General features: G+C 33.1%; 1 protein-coding gene across 1 annotated transcript; it reads right to left on the bottom strand.

Annotated features, from left to right (window-relative positions):
• Window positions 1-4,744: 4,744 nt before the first annotated feature.
• On the bottom strand, window positions 4,745-5,686 carry LOC123538392 (low affinity immunoglobulin epsilon Fc receptor-like). Its single transcript, XM_053527546.1, has one exon. The coding sequence runs from the start codon at window positions 5,684-5,686 to the stop codon at window positions 4,745-4,747; it is 942 nt and encodes a 313-aa protein (XP_053383521.1).
• Window positions 5,687-18,860: the final 13,174 nt, after the last annotated feature.

The following is an 18,860-nucleotide window of genomic DNA, read 5'->3' as shown; positions in this document are numbered from 1 at the left end:
GAATAACATAACGTGTTGAGCAAAATTTGTCTGACCAAGAGGTTGAGGGTCTAAAGCCTGCTTTAGGACAGTAAGTCAAAGTTTGCCTTAGCTTTGACGCATGGTTATGGATGCATTTAAACGAAGCCGTGAGTTAAGATGATATTGTTATAATTGGATTATTGTGGTGAGAAGCCATCGGATAGTGAAGTATATGGAACGCCATGACTGTCTTCTATTGTTGATTTAGCACTTTATGCTGTACACACATCAATATATCAAGTGCCTCTACTTGTATGTCAGTGCTTATATATGTATATGATGTGCTTAACACTGTATATGCGGTGCTTCCATCTGTATTTGCGGTGATTTTAACTGTGTATATTGTTGTTTCAATTGTGTATGCGGTGCTTTTTATAGTACATGCGGTCATTCCATCTGTATTTGTGGTCTTTTTAATATTATATGCAGTTCTTTCTACTGTATATGTGGTGCATTCAATTGTATATGCGGTGCTTTCAACTGTATATACGGTTCGTTTAACTGTATATGCTGTACCTTTATATTTATATCCAGTGCTTTCAACTTTATATGCGGTGCAAATAACACTATGTGCAAACTACATTACTATGAGATCGGAATATTTATACGAAAGTTAACGAATATTTCCGAAAACATCCGACTAAGGTTATTTTCGCGTAAATAAGCCATACTTTTTTGTTTTATATCTAATTTAAATTTATTTTAAATGCATACTTTTATGTTTTATATCTAATTTAAATCTATTTTATATCATTATACAGATACGATCAGTAGACACTCATAAAGCAAAAATAAATGATTAACGTCCAGGAAATATAAAATATATATTTTGGAATTACCTCCCTTAATACGTAAAAATTACTTTTTTCAAATTTTTCATTTTGTTTGATCTAAAACTATTTATTCATTCGTTCAGTTTTGTTAGTAATTGTTTGATGGTTAAAATACAAAATTGTGTGAATATGTTTGTTTGCCACCGCTTATTTTTTTGTATATAATATGTAGTACATATTCTCCTACATTGCGGTTAAGAGTAAATAAATAGCTTATTTAACTAAGCTCCATGTCAGATACAGTCCGTATCAAACACGGGGCATTTCCTGTGTGTTATACGGACGGAGATGGTGCTAGTGAAAAGTTTCTGCATGCATATATTGTCATTGTCCCAACTTTCAATTTAATAATATGAAAGAGTGTGAAATTTCAAGATCACTGAGAATTGAAGAGAGCATGAAGCAGACTGAAACGTACAAAACCTGTGATAGAACATTTCATTTTAATATGCCTGATCATAACATAGATAGTGTTGCTGTTAGAGTACATGAAAGAGATCAGTAGATACTAGCGACAGATCAAGGTAACTGAGTGGATCCACGAATTTCAGACAGAGACACCAAATGGACTAAACACGAAAACAAAACTTGGGGGTCTTTGGAGAGAATATCAATAAACTCAATCAATTTAAGGCTAATTAAGTAACATTAACTTTTCTGGAGGAAAATTGGTTTTAGGAAAAGGTTTTTGTTTTAGTTTTGTTTGCATTGTCAGTCCACACCTTTAATGTGTTTATTTGAAATGTATTTCTTTCCTATAGCATGTCCTTTATTCTGCCTTTAACGTACATTTATTAGATTCCAATACATTTTAGTTTTAATTTCACAAATTCCAATGTTAATATAAAAACTTCATTTTTGGAATTAATTACCTTAATGCGTAATTTTTGCTTACTTTTTACAGCATTTTTTTTTGTTTGATCAAATACTATTATGCTTCTACGACTTTAATTTTGTTTCTTAGTAATTGCAAGATAGTTGAATGCAACAGTTTGTGGATATGTTTACCATCGTCTATTTTTGTAATATATTTTTGATATATATACCTACATTATCCTACGTAAGAGTAAACACCGTATTCCGTGAACAATATGGAATTGTTTTGATATGTTTCTGTATTTAAAATATATTTAATCTACTCCCATTACTTTTCATACATACTATGTACGTTCATATTAACTGGATAGCTACAGACATTCTCTATCACATAATCATGTGTTTCGATTTTTAGCGTGACTTGTCAGTGACGTTTAACAACGTTACGTCAATTCCGGGTTTGTTTTTCATTTGTTGTATTGAAAGAAGCCATGATGTAGAGAATTATTCGTTATTTGTCATTTTGATAAAGGCCTTAAGGCCGAAACGTTAATAAAACAGAGTGAAAACTATAGACTATTTGAACATTTGATAACCCTAAGGGTAATAACACTGCTATATAATTTAATAGTTTCAGGATAACTATCGACAAACGTTAAATGAAACAGAGTGAGAACTATAGAGTCTTTTCATTCGAAACCCCGTAGAGTAAAAAACAGTGTTAAAGTAATTAGGAATAAATTAGCGAGCGTCAAAATCGATAACGAAAATAACATTACATATGCGAAATTTTTAGAACTGTATTTTCTGTTACTTTAAAGAACATGTCTGCACATGTTCACGAAATGAACAGCAAATATTTATGATGTGTGTGTGTGTGTGTGTGTGTCAAAATCGTTAACGAAAATAACCTTAAGTGCGAAAAAAGGCGTATGTTGTTTATTTTCCTATTGTTTTCTTTGCATTCTCTCCTAACTTAAAGACCATGTTGACACATGTTTATAAATAATAATACCCTTGTATGAAATCCTAATGTCAGATATTTTCGACGATACTCGTTAATTTTCGTAATAAACTGGATCTCATAATGTTGTTTAAACATAATGAGTTTGCACCGCATATACACTTGAAATCACCGCAAATAAAGTTGGAAGTACCGAATATGAAAATCGAACTACTATACATAATGAAAAGAGGACCAACGAAAGGTGAAACAGCCCCATATACCGTTAAAAGCACTGCATACACATTAGAAAGCACCACATATAGAGCTAAAATCACCGCATATGCAGCTGAAACCACCGCATGAAAATGTAAAACCAATTCATATACAGTTGTAAGTACCACGCATACAGTAGAAAGCATATCATATAAAGTTAAAAACACAACATATGTAGTTTAAAGCATCGCATATCAAGTCAAAAGCAAAACATTTAATGTGAAAATCACCGTATATACAGATAAGAGCACTCCGCATACAGTTAAATCCGCATATAATTAATTGCACAGCATATAAGGATAAAGGCGACGCATATAAAGATGAAAGCACCGCACAAACAGTTGAAACGATCGCATACAAAGTTAAATATACCGCACAATCAGATAAAAGTATCGCATATACATCTGAAAGGACCGCATATAAAGCTAAAATCACCGCACATACTGATGTAATCACACCATATACAGTGATAAGCACATCATATCCATGTATAAGCACTGCACATGCAAGTAGAAGCACGTCAGATACAGATGTATGCACATCATAAAGTGCTAAATCAACATCATAAGAAAGCTATGGCGTTCCATAGAAGTAGTTGTCAAATACATGTATATACTATGACTGCCGAAAATATTTCAAGGGATACACCGGTATATTTTCAAGACATAGATCTATACTTAATTATTTCGCCAATTAAATGAAACAGAAAGAGACTACTTCATCGAACTGAACATTGCTTTGACAGTCCTTAAATGATTAATATGTGATGTCGCGAAAACAATGCTAGTAATCAATCTGAACAGGAAACTCAAATTATCTTACCTTATTCAAAGTAAAAATGAATTACATTTAAAGGGACATTTTATCGCAGTTGTAGGTCAGATAAGCAAAATAAGGAATCTTTCGCTTTTATGTCGTCAAAGTACACAAAACTCGAATTGTTTAATTAGATATGTCAGTATAATTTAAGAAATATTGATTCAAAAATAGTTATAAAACTTTCATTTTTCATCCACTACTCAGCGTGTGTATTCTTTTACGATTAATTCATATCCTCTATTTAAACTGAAATTTAGAAATAATTTTTAGTCTCGCTCCCTTCCTGTGATTAAATTTAATATGACATTTCTTATATTCCAGTCACATTCGAAAGGAATAAAACTTGATTTTATGCAGATGTCTATCGTCTATTCCTATTGTAACGTTGTCTTTGTTCTTCTGCTACAACGATCAACAAGGAGACACCATCTTCAAGTGCCAATTTTAAAGCAGACAGTCGCCAATCTATATCCCTGTCTAAAATACTAAGGTTTCTATCATTAAACTTTAGCATTGGACGTTTAAATAATTCTACAGAACTTTCGGCATAAATTTCCAAGAGCATGGGTTAACTTTTGAGCCATAAAAAAAGAACTGTTGTATGGACGTTATTATTTCCTTCGAATATGTTTATATCCAAAGTATCATTTTATAAGCACATTTACATTAGGATTTCAAGAAAATGACTTGAGCTATTTTAAACAGTAACATAGTAAATTGAAGCATTTACGAGTAAAAAGCTTTTAGATGTGTTACTTTTTCTATGTTTTTGTGTATACTTTAATAATGTACACATACATATATACATTGATGTGTGGTTGCGGCATGGGACTGTGCTTTTCTTACTAGATATAAAATAAGAAAGACGTTTCTCTGAAGCGTATGTAATAATAAAAAAGTCAATGAAAAAGATTATTTTTTTTTACATTTTTAAAACTTAGCTTTTAAGATGACACATTATTGCACATTATAAACTCTCCCCCCATCCCCACCCCCCCCCCTCTCTCTCTCTCTCTCTCTCCTATCTATATCTGCTTTATACGTACGTGTACGTTGCCTTACTACCCGTCCTGTCAGATATCCACACATCCTCAATTACTTCATCAGTAAATCCTATCCGGACCACGTTATATGTAATACCAAAATCGTGTCCACTGTCTGTACACAATTTAACGATGAAATCATTCTCCTCCTTGCTTTGAATATCAGCTACACTTGCTCCTTGTGATGAACACCTCTCTCGTGCATTATCGTACGGTACTTTATCCTCAACGTACAAATAACAATATGATTTGAATTGAGTCCATCCTGTGGGACATGGTAACAAAAAGCCACTCATTTGGTCTACACTTTGTTTTAGTTTGTTTATTTCAAGTCTTTGTTCATTTATAAATTTTTCCTTCTCTTGGATTTCAGCACTTAACCTTTGAAACCTAAGTGTGCAAATCTGTTTTATTTCGGCGCTTACATTTTCTTTAATGTCCACCATCTCTGAACTGAGAGAAGACATATTACTTTCTATGTCTTTTTCCATATTGATCATACTTGCATTCATCGTGTTAAAGTTTGTTTGCAATCCACCGACAATTTTTGCATGTATTGCTTGTTCGTGACTTCTTAAATCACTTCTGATTTCAGAAACGCTTTTGTTTATCATCTGTCCTTGTTCTTGTATGACGTTTTCAAATATCTCCATTTTCTCTCGTAGCCATTTCTTTTCATTCGCAAATCCTATAGATACACGTGCTTTATCAAACCTTTGCAATTCAGTGGTTTTAGAAGAGTGATATTTTATCTCCTGTCTGTCTCCTTTTTGCATTTTATTGGAACAAACTTGATCCTTTGTATAAACAAGTGATTTATTTAGCGCCTCAATATCTCGTTCGAGGTCAGTATTCACGCGCACTTCTACCACATTCATCCTCTGTTCCAAAACCCCAAGCCTTCGTTTCAGAGAAGTACTACCTTCAACATTCATGACACTTATTGTCGCAAAGAAAAAGCATTGCAAAATAATCCTCATTTTTCGCATTCAATAATCAAACTTTATTATCTGAATTAAAAAAAAATAACGCCTAAGTGTTCTATTCTTATGAAATTCTGGATTTTTTTCGAAATTTCAAGGAAAATTTGCATATCACACAGACCAAGTTTAACATCTGTTACAAAGCGGTTAAATTCACATGATGCGAACTCTCTAAAAAACGAATAAATATCTACGAAGATGTTTTGAGACTGGTTTCCACGCCTGTTTGGAACGATTTTCCTTGATAACAGCTTAAGGATTTGGTATACCGTGTTACCGTTGCATTTTTTAAATTTGTGCTTGGTTCTAAATAAATAGCAACTGTGCAAAAGTTGCAGCACATAAATCTCTAAAGGAAATTTGTACTGCATAAAAAGGAAAGGATGTCTTTGATCAGTTTGGGACGTTATTCCTTGTTTGGCTTATCAAATAAAATAAATTTAACTGACAATGATATTACCCTAATGTCACTGCAACAGTGTGCTAGCAGGGTGAATGTGCGCACATAGTTATTGAGGAAATAAGACTTTCATCATTCAGACTTCATTAATTTAACCTATGTCCGCCATTAACATAGATATCATGCGTTATCTGGATGGAGTTATACGTTCCTGTGATAAATATGCAAATAATTGCAAATAAATCCACGAACTAATAATAGAAATAGATAAATAGGAATCTAATTGGATGTTGATATACGTAACTTTTTTAAGTAACATTATGTCAAGCATGAAGATAATCATGGAAGTAAATGTACTAGACTCTTTTATTTCTACAACATTTTCAGAAACTTGTAGATTTCTCACATATTTTTTTCAATATCATATACGTTTTTGTTATCATCAATTATAATGGCAATTATAATGGTACCTCTTTTAAAAAAGACTGAATTTGTTTGACATACATAGAATCTAGCTGACATATGTGGTGCCTACAACGCAGAAATTGTAAACTACGCACACGACCAGATATAGATGCACTGATGCTGAAGTTGAAACTTACCGGACACGGTAAAAATAAAAACAAATAAATTCATCAGTTAGAAATTGTTTGTTTCAGAAATTTGATGTACTTTTTATTACTACTACTTAGCACTGAAAAAGTCAAGTATTTAGTCTGCATGTAGAATCTCACACAGTCATGTTACAATCGTAGGGTGGAATGGAACAGCTATGTTTTATCGTAGATTCATGTATAGGCGATTTTGCTATATGTTTATATAGCAACTGCTGCGGATCGTGTTAGAATATGTTTTAGAAGATTATAGTTCCTGTAAGCATATACATAAATAGCGGACATGATTAGCCCAAATATTGGAACTGTTTGTAATATAATGTATTTTACCTGCAACTGTCATATAGTTTTATATCAGAGATATTTTGATATCATGATATAGAATATTATATTCTAATTCTTAATATGATTTTGTAAGTTAAATGGTCTGTTCTTAATTTGAATATGTATATTGGCTCTTGTAGTTCTAATTAGAACGGTCATTTACAATTGTTTTATGCAGTATGTAAATTTATATGTTTGTAAATGAATGAGACGTTAATAAAAACTAAAAAAACTAAAAAACTTTTTATTCAAACTATAGCGAAAGTTCGGTAATTTGATTCTGTTCACAGTCAACAGCTGCGTTCACAGATTGGTGATCGAAATTCCTTTCAAAACCTTTCAAAAAGCCGAATTACGAAACAACTGTTTATAATGTGTTGAATTGAAGCTAGCATTCCATTTAGAGCCTGGTTGAAGATCGAAATTCAAAGGACAAAATTTCGAACAGGCATTACATTTTTAACAAATCTAGGAGATTCAAACCAGCTCGAAGATCGAAATTCAAATTCAAAGAAAGCATCCAGCTTGAATTTAATGCCAAATGTGTTTAAAGATTAAAAAATTAAACAACTGACATTTGTTCCGACCAATTAGAAAATCGAAATTCAAATGTTTAAAAGGCGACTGTAATACTAACATTGTACTTTTTTTTTTTGGTTTTCTTCGAGAATCACATTTTTATCTGTATGTTTTTTCGCATTCTTTTTGGAATGTAAGTCCTGGCGTACATATTTTATTCCTAAATGGTTCCCGACTTCCAGCTGCAGTTCTGCTAAATAAACGATCTTTCGGTAATAACTTTGGCTCTCAAAGAGTTACATACCAATATAAAGTAAAGACTATGTACTGGAAAACATGATATCACATATATCATCATGTAGTTTGAATTTTTTGTACTTTTATGTATGGTAATGAATATTCAGGCGACTCTCTGAAGGAATGTTGTTAATAGAATGTTTAGAAAATCTTAGTTATTTTAAATAATTAAAGATATCCAAAGAGCATCTTTCGCTTAAATATTGCATTTTTGCATCTTTACTTATAATGTATAAAATCCTCATTAAATATAATTATCTTTACTAAATATTTAAATAAAATTTGCATATAGAACTAAATTCATGATTACATGTCATGCAGTAACAGTTGATTGTTAAAAAAACAGCCAGCTTTTAATGGTAGTATACATTGATACTGTGTTTATCTATACATGTATATTATAGTGTGTACTATTTTAAACCTTATGCATAGTACTGTCAATACACATGAACTTGTTGATTTTATGTTTTAAACTGAATAATGTATATGAAGTAATTGTTAATGTTTTTAAATATGAAATTTTGATCTAATATGCCTTTAAATTATCAACCCTTATTTCTGGTTTGCGTTTTGAAATAACCATGACAGTATTTAAAAACGTTCGTTTTATTGTACAGTAAATAACGACATTAAAAGAACTATAACATCAAAATCACAGTCATTTCTTTAAAACCAATAATATATGTTACACAGCTCCGTTCCATAACTAACATTCCCGAGAAGTTCTGGTTTTTTTTTTCAAAACAAATTTCGCACTTTTGGCAATATCGTTTAAATGCTTGCATGTGATAAGCTGAAAGATGTTGTTGATATTTGACTATATCATATTTTCCATTAATTTTTGGGGTCTTTAGATCAGGTTCTCAATATTGACCCCAGTGAAAGAACCCATTTTCGATTTTGTGTTAATGTCAAGCATAAATCTGAGATATGGTTCTCAATATTGACACTAGAGAAAGTATCTATTATCGACGAGCATAAATCTTAGATATGGTATTCAATATTGACACTAGAAAAAGTACCCGTTTTCGACGAGCACAAATCTTAGATATGGTTCTCAATATTGACACTAGAGAAAGTACCCATTATCGATGAGCATAAATTTTAGATAATTATGGTTCTCAATATTGACACCAGTGAAAGTACCGATTTTCGACTGTGTGTTAGTGTCATGCATAAGTCTTAGATATGTTTGAGATATTGACACCGGTGAAAGTACCAATTTCCGACTTTGTATTCTTACGACTTTTAGCCGTAACAAATCAAAGAGCATAGCATTCTATGACGAAAGCCTCAACTGTCTATGGCGAGATTCGAACCCTGGTCGATCGGGTGCTAATCTAATGCTTTACCCACTGAGCCAATTAGTCGACTCCTTGACACAGTTGTCAGAGATTGGTTTTAAACGTTCAGGCTAGCAGAAGCGTCCGTAATAATGTTATTGTCAAGCATAAGCTTATCCTGTTATTTAAAACATGCAAACATGAGCTACATTTTACAAACAATTGCATCTGAGTAATGAAATGCAATTGTCTAAAGTATATAGTTTATTTTGCAATATATACTTTGGGCCAATTTGTTTCACTCAACCCGGGGCACGCCGGTCACGTGGGCGGCAAGAAAAAAATCTCGCCGGTTTATTGACAAACGAACGTTTCGGCGTACGCCGGCCACGTGAGCTGCAAATACAAAAAAAAAAAAAATTGGAAATTTATTATGATTTTCACTTGTGGCATGTTCCAAATAAGTTAGCAAATAGTTCTTGCACTATGTTTCTACATCTACTGGTAGATCTACTAACCCAAATTCACAAATGTTTATTCGATTTTATATCTCGAAAATATATGATTTGCCGCTTTGCCTATCTCGCAAGACCGGCGCACATCGGCGTACGCCGGATAGACCCGGGCAGTGCCGGGAAGCCAAACGAACGCCTAGCCGGTTGCACGTGGCGAAACGGCGTACGCCGCAAAATTGAAACGAATTGGCCCTTTATGTTTACTATTTATGGACTGTATCAGATATAGATCACAATAACAATAAACACGGTTTACTACTGTAAATAGTATCGAATAGTTTAAGCAATTGTCTTCAAATAAATCGATTGATAAAAAACTATATAATTAGCGCGATCTCAATTACCTTTGTTTAAATTTCAATGTTAAATACTAGTAGATGAAGTATAGGTCGATTGAATTCAAACCACATTTACAAATGACTTTGAATCCGTAATGTATTATTCACTAAATGTTTACGTAAACTCGCGTATTTCACTGTCTTTCCTGAAAATTATTTACTATTTATTTAAGATACTATCAAAACTAATAGGTAGTATAAGTCAGGAATTTAAATCAAATTTAGAACTATGTTTGTTTGCGTCTTGTCTTCTATTGTTTTACGTCTTATGTATTGTAATTCTATCAAACTTGAGTTTACCGTAGGTTTATTTGTATTCAAAAAGAGATCTGAAATAGTGTAAGAGTTTAAAAACTCCTCTACGTTCAGATAGAGTCCCTGTCTCTAAGGTTTTCAAACTCTGTGACTGCCCGTGATATGTGTTTATTTTCGCGAATCGTCGTCGTATATTTAACCTTTAGCCTGCTCGCGGCAATTATTTTTGCCTTTGCTACTAGTGCACACCAAGATCAGCCTGCACATCCGTGCAGTCTGATCATGGTCTGCACTGTTCGCTATTCAGTCAGTAAATTTTCAGTGAAATCCCCTTTGAACATTAAGTGGTACTGCTCAAAATCAATAATGGACCAGTCTATTTTAGAAATATAGCAGGGAAAGGGTGCAACAAAATGCACTTTATCGATTGAGAGGGATCAAGAGAGCTCGTACTCGTCCGAGATCTCATCTTCGCAATACATTTAGTGAAAACTTATCTTACGGATAAAAAAACATTATTTTTCAATTGGAATGCAAATCAAAAACAATGAATATAATTATTATTCAACTTTAAAACATTACACACTGTATTAGATAAATTGCGTACATCATATAAAACAGTGAGAGCTATTACAAAGCATAACTGAGCTAATATGAGAAAAGCATGACCAATACGAGAAAACAGGGCCAATAAGGAATTCAAGCATTTTGATTGGTTCAAAAGAGTGGGCAAATACGGAGATGTTACTTCCGTTAGATTTTTAAATGATGCTATTTTGTTCTAAATAAAAATTATTATACATGACAATAATTTTCACATTTATGACAAAAATAATATCTAACATGTTCATGTAATAACCGAGTATGACTGAAAGGTGTACGTCTTTGTAGATTATAACGATACTTTCGGCTTATTTGGTGTTGTGTACAAACAAGTTCCTGTCAAAAATTCTGTATTCTTGTATTACCTTGATTCGTTGTCTGCAGCCTACAAAGAAAGAAAATGACATTTAAAGCACATTTTATCACAGCTAAAATGATATTAAGATATTCACTAGAGAAAATAAACTCCTCTACGTTCAGATAGAGTCCCTGTCTCTAAGGTTTTCAAACTCTGTGACTGCCCGTGATATGTGTTTATTTTCGCGAATCGTCGTCCGGTATATTTAACCTTTAGCCTGCTCGCGGCAATTTTATTTGCCTTTGCTACTAGTGCAGACCAAGATCAGCCTACACATCCGTTCAGTCTGATCATGGTCTGCACTGTTCGCTATTCAGTCAGTAAATTTTCAGTGAAATCCCCTTTGAACATTAAGTGGTACTGCTCAAAATCAATAATGGACCAGTCTATTTTAGAAATATAGCAGGGAAAGGGTGCAACAAAATGCACTTTATCGATTGCGAGGGATCAAGAGAGCTCGTACTCGTCCGAGATCTCATTTCGCAATACATTTAGTGAAAACTTATCTTACGGATAAAAAAACATTATTTTTCAATTGGAATGCAAATCAAAAACAGTAAATATAATTATTATTCAACTTTAAAACATTACACACTGTATTAGATAAATTGCGTACATCATATAAAACAGTAAGAGCTATTACAAAGCATAACTGAGCTAATATGAGAAAAGCATGACCAATACGAGAAAACAGGGCCAATAAGAAATTCAAACATTTTGACTGGTTCAAAAGAGAGGGCAAATACGGAGATGTTACTTCCGTTAGATTTTTAAATGATGCTATTTTGTTCTAAATAAAAATTATTATACATGACAATAATTTTCACATTTATGACAAAAATAATATCTAACATGTTCATGTAATAACCGAGTTTGACTGAAAGGTGTACGTCTTTGTAGATTATAACGATACTTTCGGCTTATTTGGTGTTGTGTACAAACAAGTTCTTATCAAAAATTCTGTATTCTTGTAGTATCTTGATTCGTTGTCTGCAGCCTACAAAGAAAGAAAATGACATTTAAAGCACATTTTATCACAGCTAAAATGATATTAAGATATTCACTAGAGAAAATAAAAACGGTAAGTTCCTGTTATTGCTGATAATGTCGAGGCATCACAATATCTCTAAATATTATTCACATGCTCCTACGAACAACCCATTCTGTTTTTCTGTCTAAAATGATGATTGTTGATTTGAACATGCATAACTGCCTTATCAGTGTTGTCATATTTTCTGGTCCTTTGGGATCATTGATTTCAACTCATTTAGATTTGAAGATTGAATACTGCTTAAGCCGGTGCTAGGGGGCGTGGGCAGTGTTGCATTTTCCATTACTGCTCATGAACAGACTCAATCAAACCGAGTCTGCAATTTTCACTGTTTGCCTTGTTTTCGGTGCTTCCGAGGGATCTACTTTTCAGATTTTATTTACGATAACGCAAAGAGTTCTTAAAGTGCTACCGCCAATATTCGAAAGTTGAATAACAAAATCATTTATTAAGAGATTTCATATTGGCCCAGTTAATTGCTCTCGAATAGTCGTATTGGCCATCAGTCTACGGCGTTGGGCCAATACGACAACCCTGAGACAAATAACAAGGCAAATATGAAATTGTTTTATTAGTAATATTACATTATTACAGATTTACTATATTCTTGTAAATATTCTATCTTTACTGTGCGTATGCCACAATAAATGTTTCGCTTTTCAACAAGACGAAGATCAATGTTCTTACGAAGAGCAGTTTGCATTGGTATACACGTCTCTCTTTTCAGACTTTGTGGACATGTTGCTTTGCAAACTTTGCCTAGTGTTTGAATGGTCAATGACCCTAAATATTTGTTTAAAAAATGATTTGTTATACAATGTTAAAATGATTATCCTGTTATATTGTCGGGGTCCAGGGACGATGAACTTAAAAATAATCATTAAAAAAATGTGCGGTTCAAATCCTAGTTCATGCAAGGCTACTTATGCAATTTTACTTAAGGAGCCGTACCCTAAATCCCGATATACTTATAATATACCACCTAAAGAATGAAATACATGAGGGATGAAGTACAAGCCATATCTGATAAGTTTCAACAATATAATTGAAAAATATTCTCAAAAAAAATATATACATGTAAAATTCATAAATCGTATTTATCTATTCTGTTCTGTACCCCTTGTTCTACCAGAACTTTTAAATGACTGGTCAGGATCTAGGTCTTCAATCATGGACATAAGGAGGCACAAAGATGAGCATTACTCATCTAAGCTGTGCAAACTGCAAATATGAGAGTGAGATGAGTGAGACACTCATATACCACTGCCCATGTAAATAAATACATGCAAAATTTATGCGAAAATAAGTATTAAATCTGTATCTTGAAATTCAACATCTTCTAAATGAATCGAAGTTCCTCAAGTATAATTCAGCACTTGATGAAAATGAAAAGGGTCGGACACGAGCATAACCCGCATATCGCCCAATTCACAAAGATAAAAACATCATTTAGGCTAAACATTCATCTTTTATGCATAGTTAAATAATCGTTTCTGTACATCAAGTTAATTCATGAATCAGTCAACATCAGCAACTCAGAATATAAACAGAACTGTAAAAACGATTGAAGTAACAAGTTTTCATAACGATCGGCAGTTGACAGTACTCCCAGGATCATCACAGCATTTCCTTCTGTCTATCCGTCAAAACGAAAGAAGAACATGTGCAAAACATAAATAAAAACAAACGTCATCGGCGCTGAGCATTCTGATTGGCTGACCGCATTACACATCGTTGTATAAACAATACAGTCCAAGAACTGTCATCAATCTTCAGGATATATAATCATCGTCCGCCATGTTTTTGTACACGATATTAAAAAAATAGAAAATAGAAATTCAAAACAAGAAATAACTTAACTGAACTCCGGAAACTCCAACTTGAATCCAAACATCGAACGCCATCCTTACTTTCGTTTTCGAAATGCTCCTGTCCTAGCACTAGCGTAAAAAAAGCTTAGAAAATCACAAAATCTAGTTAACAGAGTTGTAAGAATGATTCCAAAGCGTGGAAGAGGTAGATCCAAGGCGCGATTTTCGTTATATAGCATGCGATGCTGGATTTGCAAGAAAGTCGGTCAGAATTGCTGGAACTCAAGGTCTCTGCTCTTCCGCCATTGCTATCGTCAAATCATCAGCGCACCTGTTCCACAAGTATTTCGGGGTCGATCCTACTTCCAAATAACTTGTGCTGTACCTAAAATAAATCTTTTAAACACATACAAGACAAAAATAATTATTTGTAATAAAATTCGGTATTTCTGGCCTGATCTATAAGTTTTACCGACCACCGGAAGGGGTTGCTCAAAGATGGAATGTCGTAAACTCCAACATTTCCAGCCATCTACGAGAAGTTATGAATATTTATCAGATGGCCTGACAGAGACACCTAGCGTTAAAAATGACAATATGTTCTTCTGTCTGTGCGTTGTTCATTAGGTAAATTGTGCAGAAACAGCGTGTTAACACCGTAAGCTGAAAAAAAAGACGATAATAACATTTCAAGTTGCACAAATTCGGATAAGCCTTAAGACCGGATTCGAACCATAACAGAGTATCATATTATTATTCTTGTGTCCAACAACCATGGTCACCTGGGCCCCACAATATATCTGAGATCGGAACATGTTATGTACCAAGGTTGATCCTAACTTAAGAACTGATATCAACATTAATATTCCAGTTATTATCTTGATTGAATAAAACTGTATGAAACATTAAAATCAGTAGGCACAAAAAGAAAATGTAGAAGAGAGCTAACTTTTGTTATGCTACAAGATTCACTTCATGCGTGATTTATTCAAAAAAAGATAATTCAAAAAGTATCTTCAGAAAGGAACTTAGTTATACGTTAACATTTCAACAACGCAAACGTATATTTCGATAATCCTTGAATTTAGTAATCACACGGGGACAAATACTTCATTGGCAAGTATAAAGAGACATTTTCAACTGATTTAACGGTTGAAAAGTCAGATGAAATGGATTGTTTAAGAACAAATATACGTATCTTCGTAAAGTAAAAAAATGCGTGTGCATTTTAATATAAGACGCATTTTCCAAAAACAGTATGTTTATATATAATGTAAATATAATTTTGAAAATTACAAACGTGAATGTGTTGGCACCTTTTATAAAAATAGGTTTGGACAAAATAGTTGCAGGTTTGGCAACTCTTTAACTAATGTTAGGGAACCTTGTGATTCAATATCAGTAAAAGGAAGTTAAATACAGTACTTATGCGAATACTGTGTTTATAAATATTTACCTGAAATATTACCCGAAATAAATATACTATGACGTTGTTTGTTTTTCAATTTACCTCACCTTGAAATAACCATGAGGTATGCATTACGGAATATGTATTTTAATCAAATACGACGAAGAACACAAATTTAATGAACTAGACTAAAACAAGATGAAGTTCATTCTTTATTTTTTGTGTGGAATATCATACCTGTTGGGAGGTACATTTAACTTTTATTCTGGATAAATTAACAATACTGCTTTCAGTTAATCATTGAAATAGACGACAAGGGCAAAGTAATATCTTAATATTTGTAGGAAAATACATGCGAGTCTAACTTTGAATATGGGCTAGTAATAGAAATAAGCTCTTAATCATAAAACAGATCATTCTCAAACTATACAGTGTAATGCTATATGACACATTTTGAATAAATTTAATGTTCTTTCCCTAATTATGTATTTCTGAAATCTGATTTTCTTCCGCCTTTGTCTAATAATATATCAAAGGACCAGAACTTATCGTACTTTCAATAGAACCTTACTATTTACCACAAGTCTTATTTTAAGATACAATTTCAATCAATCGTTAACAATTCAATCAATCGTTCTCAATTGTTTATAATATGTATAAACTGGTTTAAGATCCCCAGTGGTGGTTTTGCTACTGACCGTTCCAAGTTGGTGTCCCACGTGTGTGTTGGTAGTGTGCACTTCTGCGTGCTGTGAGTTTCGTTTTGGAGAGGCTGCGTTTGTTTGTGTTTTTTTTTTGTTGTTTTTTTTTTTCGTTTTTTTTAGCATGGAATTCCCTGTTTGATATTTATCCCCTGGGATTGCCTTTGTTCCTGTTTTACACTGTGTAGATTCATACCGTTTCTTCAGTAATACCATACTTTTAAAACCTTACATACCAATACCAATCGCTAGTTCTACCCTAGTACACTTCAGTTCCTTAAATAATGCTGAGAGGGGCACATGAGGATTTCCTCTACCAATCAAAACTGGGAAATACTAGAAAATTAGCCATATAACCTAACATTGAGTTGGTGTGACTTTAAACCTAACAGATAAAGGATATAAGTAAGTAAGTAAGTAAGTAAGTAAATTTTATTATAGTGACATTGTGTATAACATATATACAAAGTACAAAATCAATAGAAACATTTTACAACACCCGGCCACGTTGGGCCTATAAGTCACCCTAAAAACATAACTTTTTATACAACTTATTATCGCAGTATTCATACAATTAAACATATACGTAATAAAGAATATATTCTGAACATTTTTTGTTGGAAAAAAAAGAAGCACATAGATGTTTTGCACATAAAACTAATAATGCTGCCGACATACGAATGCTCGACAAAGTATACAAAAGCGTGATTAACTGTGATTAAATGTTCACTCTCTGTAAATTCCATAACTAGTGTAACGCGAAATATCACTTGCGAGCATTCAATTTTGCAGTATTAGTTAAACAAGAGAGATTTTCGTCTACTCATACCATTTACAATAAATTTAGCAACAAGAACATGATGAGTATTTATCAAATATTTCAACTTTTCTTCACAAGACAGTGTTAGAAACATGCTATTACTTTCTAATGCTCTGTTCATCATATTTACTCTGATATCTGTATAAGTAGGACAGTTCAGTAAAAGATGCGTTTCATCTTCTATAGAACCATTGTTACAAAATTGACAAATTCTATCGTTTGGATTAAGACCAATATATCTACCTGTTTCAACTTTTAAGGGTAAAATTCCACAACGAAATTGAGCTAAATGTGACCTTTCAACTTTCGATAAGTTACTCTGAAGATACTTTTCAGTAATGTACTCAGATTTAAACTGTACATAAGTTCTCAGTTTTGAAACAGTTCGCATCTTTTCAGACCATTCAGACTTATAACTTTCTAACAGACGATCTTCTAATTCTTTAAGATCCACGGTGGTTTGATTTACATAATGATCTAAAAGATTTGCCACATCTAAGACATGTTTGATTTCTGAACACCAAGTATTTCCTGTAGACTGAAAATCATGTTCAAAAACCTTACGAGTAAGCCTAGTACTTCCCATGGTTAGCAGTCTATTCCAAAGTCGGACCATATTGACCCAACGCCTGTGTCTTGAGATAATCCATCCCATATCACCAGTCATGGCTAAAATTGGTGTGAATTTGTGAACGCCCATGAAATATACATGTCTGAGATTAGCTTTAGTTACCACTTTAAAAACAGCTACACGCATCTGTATCTGTCTTTTATAATTAGATAGGTAATACAGATTTCTGCTACGTGCACATACATCTGCAGGCTCCATTTCCGATGGACTTGCTGTTGATTCAATTTCACGGCCCCTGTTTGACACTGATGCGGGGAACCATCTTAAAGCGTTGATGGCTTTGGACGGTTCCAACCATGCCGTCGTAGTTAATATGGATTGTGACCAGCCGAGAGCGATTGTGCTCGATCCTATGAAAGGATGAATATGAATAATAAAATATATGTCTTAAGTTCTAAATTAAAACTGTCTTACGAGTAAATCGCACTTAACCTGTGGAACTTTACATATGCAATAATGGAACCGCAAAAAAAACAACACATTTTCCGTTTTTATAAAATAGTGAACATTGCACTACATATTGCAAATACCACAAGAAACACACTTCGGCATCTTTTGCTTCGTTGATATCTACAGAATATATATACCCACGTACAAATTGGGTTTACTTTGTAGATGAAGTTGCAAACATTATGTAGCATTCAAAAGGGAAAAGAAAATATACCCCGAGTCTTAAAAAATAATTAGCACATGTCTAAAGAACACATCTCCCTTTTTCAATATACATATATTAAGGTATCTCTTCATGGTAAGGATTTTTTTTTGTGGTCTTAGAAAAACAAAACATACTTCCCTTTGTTTCTTCTATAAATAGCTTATTCTCGAAACTTCTTAACCTGGTTGTTAGAATTGAATATGTCATTGTTTTGGCTTACTGTCTACTAAACTTAAACAGAATATGTTTTACTGTAGCATCTACATGATGGGCGTATATTGTCACATTCTGGCACTTGACATTTTTTGTTCATGCCAAGATGCTGTATTGGCATGCAGTATGTATGTGAAAAATGTCCTTAGGTGGGGGACGTTGGTAACTCGGTTACAAATTCTTGTTATTATTATTTGTGACTCAATGGTAAGCTGTTGTTCTGTTATTGTGTCTTGACGCTTTTGAGAAATAAGAGAAATTCAAAGAAATAACAACTTAATCATAGGTAAACTTGGACAAAAGAATGATTGTTCGCCACAACAAACATGT

This window comes from Mercenaria mercenaria, chromosome 2 (genome assembly GCF_021730395.1).
Source record: "Mercenaria mercenaria strain notata chromosome 2, MADL_Memer_1, whole genome shotgun sequence".
NCBI lineage: Eukaryota > Metazoa > Mollusca > Bivalvia > Venerida > Veneridae > Mercenaria > Mercenaria mercenaria.
This window is presented reverse-complemented; position numbering and strand designations above follow the sequence as displayed.

What these genes read in the sequence shown, in the direction of transcription:
- LOC123538392 (XM_053527546.1), bottom strand. Translation starts at nt 5,686, where the DNA reads ATGAATGTTGAAGGTAGTACTTCTCTGAAACGAAGGCTTGGGGTTTTG.